The following is an 11,410-nucleotide window of genomic DNA, read 5'->3' as shown; positions in this document are numbered from 1 at the left end:
TGGGAGGCTGAGACGGGCGGATTGCCTGAGCTCAGGAGTTTGAGACCAGCCTGGGCAACACGATGAAACTCCGTCTCTACTAAAATACAAAAAAAAAAAAAAAAAATTAGCTGGGCATGGTGGCAGGCACCTGTAGTCCCAGCTACTCGGGAGATTGAGGCAGGAGAATTGCTTGAACCCAGGAGGCGGAGGTTGCAGCGAGCGGAGATCACACCACTGCACTCCAGCCTGGGCGACAGAGCAAGACTCCGTCTCCAAAAAAAATTAAAAATAAAATAAAAGGCCGGGCGCAGTGCCTCACACCTGTAATCCCAGCACTTTGGGAGCCCAAGGTGGGCAGATCACGAGGTCAGGAGTTTGAGACCAGCCTGGTCAATGTGGTGAAACCTCATCTCTACTAAAATACAAAAGTTAGCCAGGCGTGGTGGCGTGCGCCTGTAATCCCAGCTACTTGGGAGGCTGAGGCAGAAGAATTCCTTGAACCTGGGAAGTGGAGGTTGCAGTGAGCCAAGATCACACCACTGCACTCCAGCCTGGGCGACAGAGCAAGTCTCCAAAAAAATTAAAATAAAATAAAAGACCAGGCATGATGGCTCACACCTGTAATCCCAGCACTTTGGGAGCCCGAGGCAGGCAGATCATGAGGTCAGGAGTTTGAGCCCAGCCTGGCCAACATGGTGAAACCCCGTCTCTACTAAAATACAAAATTAGTCTGGCATGGTGGTGTGCGCCTATAGTCCCAGCTACTTGGCAGGCTGAGGCAGAAGAATTCCTTGAACCCGGGAGGCGGAGGTTGCAGTGAGCCAAGATCGTGCCACTGCACACCAGCCTGGGTGACAGAGCGAGACTCCATCTCAAAACAAAAAATAAAATAATAAACTAAAATAACTTTGGGAGGCCAAGGCGGGTGGATCACCTGAGGTCAGGAGTTCATGACCAGCCTGACGAACATAGAAAATCCCATTTCTACTAAAAAATATAAATAAATAAATATGGCCAGGCGCGGTGGCTCACACCTATAATGCCAGCACTTTGGGAGCCCAAGGTGGGCAGATCACCTGAGGTCAGGAGTTCGAGACCAGCCTGGCTAACATGGAAAACCCGGTCTCTACTAAAATACAAAAGTAGCCGGACATGGTGGTGGGCACCTATAGTCCCAAGCACTGGGGAGGTTGAGGCAGGATAATCGCTTGAACCCGGGAGGCAGAGGTTGCATTTCACCACTCCAACCTGGGCAACACAGCGAGACTCTATCTCAAAAAAATAAAAAATGAATAAAATAAAATAAATAAACTCTCTCTGAGAGCCAGAGCTCACTGGGCCCTGCCCTGTTGCTGGGCATCGCCAGCAGGGAAGGGCCTTTGGCCTGCGGAGGGGTGGTGAGGGGAATGACGCGGTGGTGACGTCTCCCTCCCCTGCTCCCAGCCCCCCCCCAGCTGTCTTCGCTTCGTCCAGACCAACATCTCCCGCCTCCTGCAGGAGACCTCCGAGCAGCTGGTGGCTCTGAAGCCCTGGATCACTCGCCAGAACTTCTCCCGGTGCCTGGAGCTGCAGTGTCAGCCTGGTAAAGGCTTCCAGCCACTCCCACTCCTTCCCCTCCTGTCCTCACGGCCACTGCTCCTCTCTGCATAGTGCATCCCAGACCCCACCCTGCTCATATTGGTTGTGACAAGGGCAAGTTTATTCCTCAGTTTACCTTTTTTTTTTTTTCTCTGAGCCGTCTTGCTCTGTAGCCCAGGCTGGTGTGCAGTGGCGCAATCTCGGCTCACTGCAACCTCTATCTCCAGGGTTCAAGCGAATCTTCTGCCTCAGCCTTCCGAGTACCTGGGATTATAGGTGCGCATACCATGCCTGGCTAATTTTGTGTTTTAGTAGAGATGGGTTTTCAACATGTTGGCCAGGCTGGTTTCGAACCCCTGACCTCAAGAGATCTGCCCACCTTGGCCTCCCAAAGTGCTGCGATTACAGGCATGAGCCACTGCGCTTAGCCTATTCGCTCATCTAATTTGTGACAATCTGATGAGGTAGGTACAATGATTATCGTAGTTTTACAGATGAGCAAACTGAGGCACAGAGAGGCCAAGCAGCCCATCCAAGGTCACACAGTCAGTGGCAGCCAGGCCTCTCTTACCTTCCTTACCCCAGCCCTTCTCCTTGGTCACCCAGCCTCCTCTTTCTCCCCAGACTTCTCAACCCTGCCACCCCACGGAGTCCTGGGGCCCTGGAGGCCACAGCCCTGACAGCCCCGCAGCCCCTCTGCTCCTCCTCCTGCTGCTGCTGCCCGTGGGCCTCCTGCTGCTGGCCGCTGCCTGGTGCCTGCACTGGCAGAGGACGCGGCGGAGGACACCCCGCTCTGGGGAGCAGGTGAGCAGGGTGGGCAGAGGGGTGAGGGGCCGACAGGGTGGTCCACTTGTGGCTGACACTTTGGGGCCCACAGGTGCCCCTGTCCCCAGTCCCCAGGACCTGCTGCTTGTGGAGCACTGACCTGGCTGGGGCCTCATCCTGGTGAGTCCTTCACGGGCTATGGGGCCTGGACTTTGTGTCTGCAGGTGGGGAGGGGCACTAGGAGGCCATGGAAGGGTGGTGAGTAGCAGAGGGGCAGGGGCAGCTCTGGGTACAGAAAGACTCCTCTGGGACCAGGCATGGTGGCTCATGCCTGTAATCCCAGCACTTTGGGAGGCTGAGGCAGGTGGATCACTTGAGGTCAGGAGTTCAAGACCGGCCTGGCCAACATGGCAAAACCCAGTCTCTACTAAAATACAAAATTAGCTGAGCGTAGTGGTGTGCGCCTGTAATCCCAGCTACTAGGGAGGCTGAGGCAGGAGAATTGCTTGAACCCAGGAGGCGGAGGTTTCAGTGAGCTGAAATTGCTCCACTGGACTCCAGCCTGGGTGACAGAACTAGACTCCATTTCAAGAAGAGAAGAGAAGAGAAGAGATGCGAAGCCCTATGGGGCCACGGACACAGACTGGAGACCAAGCTGGAGGCTGTGGGAGGACCCAGGGCAAGGACCATGACTGAGCCAGGGCTGGGACCATGGGATGGAGTGGAGTGGATGGGCAGAGAGTCAGGGGTCAGAGATCAGGAGGGACAGACTTGGGGCCTGACAGGCTTGAGTTGGCACAGATAGCCCTGGTCCAGCGATGGGGTGGACAGGGGAGAACCTGGGGAGGAGTGAGATTAGGGAAAGACATGGAGCTCACTGGGGACCTGCAGGAGCAAGGGGCCCTGGGGGGATCTGTGGATGCAGGAGTTTGCAGGCCTCCTGGGGGGAGGAAGGAGATGGCATTCCAGAAAGAGGGAACTGCCTTTGTGAAGCCCGTTGGTAGGAGAAAGCTCAGGGTGTTCCAGTAACTTGGGCCAATGTGGGGCAGCAAGGAGCCATGGGAGGTGTGAGAGGGAGGAAAGGAGCTGGGAACAGGTGTGGAGGGTGCAGGCAGGTGGGCCAGGAGGGAAGAAGGAGGGGAGGCCTCAGCGGGTCCCCTAACATTTCAAATCTAACATTTTGTAGTAATTGCTCACACATATACTGCCTTGGTAATGCAGGCCTCATGTGGGGTTTTCTTCCTTTCTTTTTTTCTTTTTTATTTTTTTGAGACAGACTCTCACTCTGTCGCCCAGGCTAGAGTGCAGTGGCGCGATCTCAGCTCACTGCAGCCCCGCCTCCCGGGTTCAAGCGATTCTCCTGCCTCAACCTCTGGAGTAGCTGGGATTACAGGTACCCACAACCACGCCTGGCTAATTTTGTGTTTGTAGTAGAGACGGGGTTTCACCATGTTGGCCAGGCTGGTCTCAAACGCCTGATCTCAGCTGATCCACCCGCCTCAGCCTCCCAAAGTTCTGGGATTACAGGCATGAGCCACCACACCCGGCCTCCAGGTTATCTTGATCCAGCATCTGTGCCCTTCACTCTGCTGCCTCAGTTTCCTGATCTGTACAAAAGGCTCCAATAATTGTCCTTCCACCATAGGGTTGTCATGAGGTTAAATGAAGTGACACAGGCAAGGCTTTTAGAGCAATGCAGTGGAAACGGCATGTGAGCCACCTGTGTGATTTTCACTTTCCTAGTAGCCATATATATATATTGTTTTCTGAGACGGAGTCTCACTCTGTCGCCAGGCTGGAGTGCAGTGGTGCAATCTCAATTCACTGCAACCTCCACCTCCTGGGTTCAAGTGATTCTCCTGCTTCAGCCTCCCGAGTAGCTGGGATTACAGGCACCCGCCATCACACCTGGCTACTTTTCTGTATTTTAATAGAGACAGGGCTTCACCATGTTGGCCAGGAGGGGAGATGGACAGGAGGGGGTATGGACAGAGGAGAGGGGAGATGGACAGGAGGGGGTATGGACAGAGGAGAGGGGAGATGGACAGGAGGGGGTATGGACAGAGGAGAGGGGAGATGGACAGAGGAGAGGGAGATGAAAAGGAGGGGGAGGTGGACAGGAGGAGGGAGAGGGACAGAGGAGGGGAGATGGACAGAGGAGGAGGAGATGGACAGGAGGGGTATGGACAGAGGAGAGGGGAGATGGACAGGAGGGGTATGGACAGAGGAGAGGGACGATGGACAGGAGGGGAGATGGACAGGAGAGGAGATGGACAAGAGGGGTATGGACAGAGGAGAGGGGAGATGGACAGAGGAGAGGGAGATGAAAAGGAGGGGGAGGTGGACAGGAGGAGGGAGAGGGACAGAGGAGGGGGAGATGGACAGAGGAGGAGGCAGATGGACAGAGAAGAGGGGAGATGGACAGAGGAGAGGGGAGGTGGACAGAGCCAAGAACGAATGAAGAGGACATGGACCACGATCAAGAGAGAAGCAGGCAACAGGGGTGTAGAAGGCAGAGGGAGGAACAGGACTGGAGGAACCCGGGCAAGGAAAGCAGACGTGAGGATGAGGTGGTTGGAGAGAGACGGGCAGAGTGGGGGAGATGGGGAGAGAGAGGGGTGGTGCAGAGGAGGATGCAAACGGGACGGCGTTGGACCAGAGGCAGAGAGAAACGGGGAAAGACGAGCAGAGATGGGGTCACGTCTCCAGAAAGTGTGGAAGAGGCGGAAGGACACCCGGGGAAGGAGGGGCGGGGAAGACAGAACAGTGCAGGTGGGAAGCCCGGAAGAGGGGGCTGTGTGTGGAACAGCGGAGGGCTCCCCTAGCGCCCCCTCCCCTGCAGACCTATCTCCTGCTGCTGCTGCTGAGTTCGGGACTCAGTGAGACCCAGGACTGCTCCTTCCAACACAGCCCCATCTCCTCCGACTTCGCTGTCAAAATCCGCGAGCTGGTGAGAGGCGCTACCCCGGACCCCCTCACGTGATCCCCCTCCCTTTTTTTTTTTTTTTTAAGTAGAGACGGGGTCTCTCTCTCCCTGTGTTGCCCAGGGTGGTCTTGAACTCCTGGGCTCAAGCGATCCTCCCACCTTGGCCTCCCAAAGTGCTGGAATTACAGGCGTGAGCCACTGTGCTTAGGGGTATCGTCCCTCTGTGAAGTCAAAGTTCTGTGACTTCTTCTGGGTTCCCCCTCTCTGGGTCTTTTCCCTCTCTCTCCGGATCTCTGCTGCCTCCTCTGGGTCTCCCTAGTTCTGTTTCCCGCTGTTTTCAGCCAGGCCTGACCCTGTTTTCTCCCGCAGTCTGACTACCTGCTTCAAGATTACCCGGTTACCGTGGCCTCCAACCTGCAGGACGTGAGTCATGTTGGGAGGGACCTGGGATGGAGGTGGGGACCACAGACTCAAGATGCCCCACCGAGGCGAGTGGATAACCTGGCCTTCCCCTCCCCAAACCCAAGAATCAGAGTCCCCAGCCCCTCCTCCCTCAGACCCAGGAGCCCCGGCCCAGCCCCTCCTCCCTCCGGCCCAGCCCCTCCTCCCTCAGACCCAGCAGCCCCGGCCTAGCCCCTCCTCCCTCAGACCCGGGGGTTCTCCCCACTAGGAGGAGCTCTGCGGGGCCCTCTGGCGGCTGGTCCTGGCACAGCGCTGGATGGAGCGGCTCAAGACTGTGGCTGGGTCCAAGATGCAAGGCTTGCTGGAGCGCGTGAACACGGAGATACACTTTGTCACCAAATGTGCCTTTCAGGTCAGCCCTCAACTTAGGGGACAAGTGAGGGGAGGGAGATGCCTTCCTATGCATTAGAAGTAAAGGTCCGCTAGGCCTTATTGGCGATTTATTTGGACCACAGCCACCCAAGGAAGGTAGAGCAAGAAGCTCTACCCGGCGGAGCTCTGTTCCTGCAGAACAACGCGTCCCCAGGCACCGGTGATGGGGAGCAATCTGGTCCCATTCTGGGGCCCCGGTTTCCTAGGCCATGATGAAGGGTGCCACTGAGGGGTTCTTCCCCTGAAAAAAACAGGGGGAGAAGAGGTCCCCAAAGTGAGGAGGCCGCGCGCGGTGGCTCACTCCTGTAATCCCAGAGCTTTAGGAGGCGGAGGTGGGCGGATCACTTTAGGTCAGGAGTTTGAGACTAGCCTGGCCAACATGATGAAACCCCAGCTGTACTAAAAATACAAAAGTTAGCCGGTCATGGTGGCTTGGGAATCGCTTGAACCCGGGAGCCAGAGGCTGCAGTGAGCCGAGATCATGCCACTGCACTCCAGCCTGGGAGACAGAGTGAGACTGTCTCAAAAACAAAACAAGCAAACAAAAACCTCTATCTGAGGGCTGGGTGCAGTGGCTCACACCTGGAATCCCAGCACTTTCAGAGGCCAAGGTAGGAGGGCTGCTTGAGCCCAGGTGTTCAAGACCAGCCCGGGTAACACAGTGAAACCTCATCTCTGCACAAAAATAAAAGTAAATTAGCCAGGCATGGTGGTGCCCACCTGTGGTCCCAGCTACTCAGAAGGCCGAAGTGGGAGGATCACTTGAGCCCTGGATTTCAAAGCTTTGGTGAGCTATGACTGGGCCACTGCACTCCAGCTTGGGTGACAGAGCAAGACCCTGTCTCAAAACATAAAATAGGCCAGGTGCAGTGGCTCACAGCTGTAATCCCAGCACTTTGGGAGGCTGAGACGGGCGGATTGCCTGAGCTCAGGAGTTTGAGACCAGCCTGGGCAACACGATGAAACTCCGTCTCTACTAAAATACAAAAAAAAAAAAAAAAATTAGCTGGGCATGGTGGCAGGCACCTGTAGTCCCAGCTACTCGGGAGATTGAGGCAGGAGAATTGCTTGAACCCAGGAGGCGGAGGTTGCAGCGAGCGGAGATCACACCACTGCACTCCAGCCTGGGCGACAGAGCAAGACTCCGTCTCCAAAAAAAATTAAAATAAAATAAAAGGCCGGGCGCAGTGCCTCACACCTGTAATCCCAGCACTTTGGGAGCCCAAGGTGGGCAGATCACGAGGTCAGGAGTTTGAGACCAGCCTGGTCAATGTGGTGAAACCTCATCTCTACTAAAAATACAAAAGTTAGCCAGGCGTGGTGGCGTGCGCCTGTAATCCCAGCTACTTGGGAGGCTGAGGCAGAAGAATTCCTTGAACCTGGGAAGTGGAGGTTGCAGTGAGCCAAGATCACACCACTGCACTCCAGCCTGGGCGACAGAGCAAGTCTCCAAAAAAATTAAAAATAAAATAAAAGACCAGGCATGATGGCTCACACCTGTAATCCCAGCACTTTGGGAGCCCGAGGCAGGCAGATCATGAGGTCAGGAGTTTGAGCCCAGCCTGGCCAACATGGTGAAACCCCGTCTCTACTAAAAATACAAAAATTAGTCTGGCATGGTGGTGTGCGCCTATAGTCCCAGCTACTTGGCAGGCTGAGGCAGAAGAATTCCTTGAACCCGGGAGGCGGAGGTTGCAGTGAGCCAAGATCGTGCCACTGCACACCAGCCTGGGTGACAGAGCGAGACTCCATCTCAAAACAAAAAATAAAATAATAAACTAAAATAACTTTGGGAGGCCAAGGCGGGTGGATCACCTGAGGTCAGGAGTTCATGACCAGCCTGACGAACATAGAAAAATCCCATTTCTACTAAAAAATATAAATAAATAAATATGGCCAGGCGCGGTGGCTCACACCTATAATGCCAGCACTTTGGGAGCCCAAGGTGGGCAGATCACCTGAGGTCAGGAGTTCGAGACCAGCCTGGCTAACATGGAAAAACCCGGTCTCTACTAAAAATACAAAAAGTAGCCGGACATGGTGGTGGGCACCTATAGTCCCAAGCACTGGGGAGGTTGAGGCAGGATAATCGCTTGAACCCGGGAGGCAGAGGTTGCATTTCACCACTCCAACCTGGGCAACACAGCGAGACTCTATCTCAAAAAAATAAAAAATGAATAAAATAAAATAAATAAACTCTCTCTGAGAGCCAGAGCTCACTGGGCCCTGCCCTGTTGCTGGGCATCGCCAGCAGGGAAGGGCCTTTGGCCTGCGGAGGGGTGGTGAGGGGAATGACGCGGTGGTGACGTCTCCCTCCCCTGCTCCCAGCCCCCCCCCAGCTGTCTTCGCTTCGTCCAGACCAACATCTCCCGCCTCCTGCAGGAGACCTCCGAGCAGCTGGTGGCTCTGAAGCCCTGGATCACTCGCCAGAACTTCTCCCGGTGCCTGGAGCTGCAGTGTCAGCCTGGTAAAGGCTTCCAGCCACTCCCACTCCTTCCCCTCCTGTCCTCACGGCCACTGCTCCTCTCTGCATAGTGCATCCCAGACCCCACCCTGCTCATATTGGTTGTGACAAGGGCAAGTTTATTCCTCAGTTTACCTTTTTTTTTTTTTCTCTGAGCCGTCTTGCTCTGTAGCCCAGGCTGGTGTGCAGTGGCGCAATCTCGGCTCACTGCAACCTCTATCTCCAGGGTTCAAGCGAATCTTCTGCCTCAGCCTTCCGAGTACCTGGGATTATAGGTGCGCATACCATGCCTGGCTAATTTTTGTGTTTTTAGTAGAGATGGGTTTTCAACATGTTGGCCAGGCTGGTTTCGAACCCCTGACCTCAAGAGATCTGCCCACCTTGGCCTCCCAAAGTGCTGCGATTACAGGCATGAGCCACTGCGCTTAGCCTATTCGCTCATCTAATTTGTGACAATCTGATGAGGTAGGTACAATGATTATCGTAGTTTTACAGATGAGCAAACTGAGGCACAGAGAGGCCAAGCAGCCCATCCAAGGTCACACAGTCAGTGGCAGCCAGGCCTCTCTTACCTTCCTTACCCCAGCCCTTCTCCTTGGTCACCCAGCCTCCTCTTTCTCCCCAGACTTCTCAACCCTGCCACCCCCACGGAGTCCTGGGGCCCTGGAGGCCACAGCCCTGACAGCCCCGCAGCCCCCTCTGCTCCTCCTCCTGCTGCTGCTGCCCGTGGGCCTCCTGCTGCTGGCCGCTGCCTGGTGCCTGCACTGGCAGAGGACGCGGCGGAGGACACCCCGCTCTGGGGAGCAGGTGAGCAGGGTGGGCAGAGGGGGTGAGGGGGCCGACAGGGTGGTCCACTTGTGGCTGACACTTTGGGGCCCACAGGTGCCCCCTGTCCCCAGTCCCCAGGACCTGCTGCTTGTGGAGCACTGACCTGGCTGGGGCCTCATCCTGGTGAGTCCTTCACGGGCTATGGGGCCTGGACTTTGTGTCTGCAGGTGGGGAGGGGCACTAGGAGGCCATGGAAGGGTGGTGAGTAGCAGAGGGGCAGGGGCAGCTCTGGGTACAGAAAGACTCCTCTGGGACCAGGCATGGTGGCTCATGCCTGTAATCCCAGCACTTTGGGAGGCTGAGGCAGGTGGATCACTTGAGGTCAGGAGTTCAAGACCGGCCTGGCCAACATGGCAAAACCCAGTCTCTACTAAAAATACAAAAATTAGCTGAGCGTAGTGGTGTGCGCCTGTAATCCCAGCTACTAGGGAGGCTGAGGCAGGAGAATTGCTTGAACCCAGGAGGCGGAGGTTTCAGTGAGCTGAAATTGCTCCACTGGACTCCAGCCTGGGTGACAGAACTAGACTCCATTTCAAGAAGAGAAGAGAAGAGAAGAGATGCGAAGCCCTATGGGGCCACGGACACAGACTGGAGACCAAGCTGGAGGCTGTGGGAGGACCCAGGGCAAGGACCATGACTGAGCCAGGGCTGGGACCATGGGATGGAGTGGAGTGGATGGGCAGAGAGTCAGGGGTCAGAGATCAGGAGGGACAGACTTGGGGCCTGACAGGCTTGAGTTGGCACAGATAGCCCTGGTCCAGCGATGGGGTGGACAGGGGAGAACCTGGGGGAGGAGTGAGATTAGGGAAAGACATGGAGCTCACTGGGGACCTGCAGGAGCAAGGGGCCCTGGGGGGATCTGTGGATGCAGGAGTTTGCAGGCCTCCTGGGGGGAGGAAGGAGATGGCATTCCAGAAAGAGGGAACTGCCTTTGTGAAGCCCGTTGGTAGGAGAAAGCTCAGGGTGTTCCAGTAACTTGGGCCAATGTGGGGCAGCAAGGAGCCATGGGAGGTGTGAGAGGGAGGAAAGGAGCTGGGAACAGGTGTGGAGGGTGCAGGCAGGTGGGCCAGGAGGGAAGAAGGAGGGGAGGCCTCAGCGGGTCCCCTAACATTTCAAATCTAACATTTTGTAGTAATTGCTCACACATATACTGCCTTGGTAATGCAGGCCTCATGTGGGGTTTTCTTCCTTTCTTTTTTTCTTTTTTATTTTTTTGAGACAGACTCTCACTCTGTCGCCCAGGCTAGAGTGCAGTGGCGCGATCTCAGCTCACTGCAGCCCCCGCCTCCCGGGTTCAAGCGATTCTCCTGCCTCAACCTCTGGAGTAGCTGGGATTACAGGTACCCACAACCACGCCTGGCTAATTTTTGTGTTTGTAGTAGAGACGGGGTTTCACCATGTTGGCCAGGCTGGTCTCAAACGCCTGATCTCAGCTGATCCACCCGCCTCAGCCTCCCAAAGTTCTGGGATTACAGGCATGAGCCACCACACCCGGCCTCCAGGTTATCTTGATCCAGCATCTGTGCCCTTCACTCTGCTGCCTCAGTTTCCTGATCTGTACAAAAGGCTCCAATAATTGTCCTTCCACCATAGGGTTGTCATGAGGTTAAATGAAGTGACACAGGCAAGGCTTTTAGAGCAATGCAGTGGAAACGGCATGTGAGCCACCTGTGTGATTTTCACTTTCCTAGTAGCCATATATATATATTGTTTTTCTGAGACGGAGTCTCACTCTGTCGCCAGGCTGGAGTGCAGTGGTGCAATCTCAATTCACTGCAACCTCCACCTCCTGGGTTCAAGTGATTCTCCTGCTTCAGCCTCCCGAGTAGCTGGGATTACAGGCACCCGCCATCACACCTGGCTACTTTTCTGTATTTTTAATAGAGACAGGGCTTCACCATGTTGGCCAGGCTGGTCTCGAACTCCTGACATCGTGATCCACCTGCCTCAGCCTCCCAAAGTGCTGGGATTACAGGCGTGAGCCACTGCGTCCAGCCTCACAGTTTGTTTTTTTTTTTTTTTTTTTTTTTAGA

At 55.4% G+C, this 11,410-nt stretch overlaps 1 protein-coding gene and 1 pseudogene across 11 annotated transcripts in view; both read left to right on the top strand.

The window, feature by feature from the left end:
* The window catches only part of FLT3LG (fms related receptor tyrosine kinase 3 ligand), a 20,904-nt gene that overhangs the window by 3,959 nt on the left and 5,535 nt on the right, over positions 1-11,410 (top strand). For 5 of the 11 annotated variants that reach the window (XR_001887339.1, XR_001887340.1, XM_017882188.1 and 2 more), the window contains 6 exons: positions 5,168-5,275; positions 5,621-5,674; positions 5,922-6,065; positions 8,414-8,552; positions 9,175-9,356; positions 9,432-9,500. Coding sequence is in view for 9 of the 11 variants with exons in the window: in XM_017882188.1 (XP_017737677.1) it covers positions 5,168-5,275; positions 5,621-5,674; positions 5,922-6,065; positions 8,414-8,552; positions 9,175-9,356; positions 9,432-9,479 (675 nt within the window). In the remaining 2 variants the exon portion in view is untranslated. Of the gene's footprint in view, positions 1-5,150; positions 5,276-5,620; positions 5,675-5,921; positions 6,066-8,413; positions 8,553-9,174; positions 9,357-9,431; positions 9,501-11,338; positions 11,361-11,410 lie in introns of those variants that run through there. The other 6 variants (XM_017882191.1, XM_017882190.1, XM_017882187.1 and 3 more) reach the window with 5 other exon arrangements.
* Positions 1,399-2,484, top strand: LOC108535765 (fms-related tyrosine kinase 3 ligand-like; annotated as a pseudogene).

This window comes from Rhinopithecus bieti, unplaced genomic scaffold (genome assembly GCF_001698545.2).
Source record: "Rhinopithecus bieti isolate Rb0 unplaced genomic scaffold, ASM169854v2 scaffold_12070, whole genome shotgun sequence".
Classification (NCBI taxonomy): Eukaryota; Metazoa; Chordata; class Mammalia; order Primates; family Cercopithecidae; genus Rhinopithecus; species Rhinopithecus bieti.
This window is presented reverse-complemented; position numbering and strand designations above follow the sequence as displayed.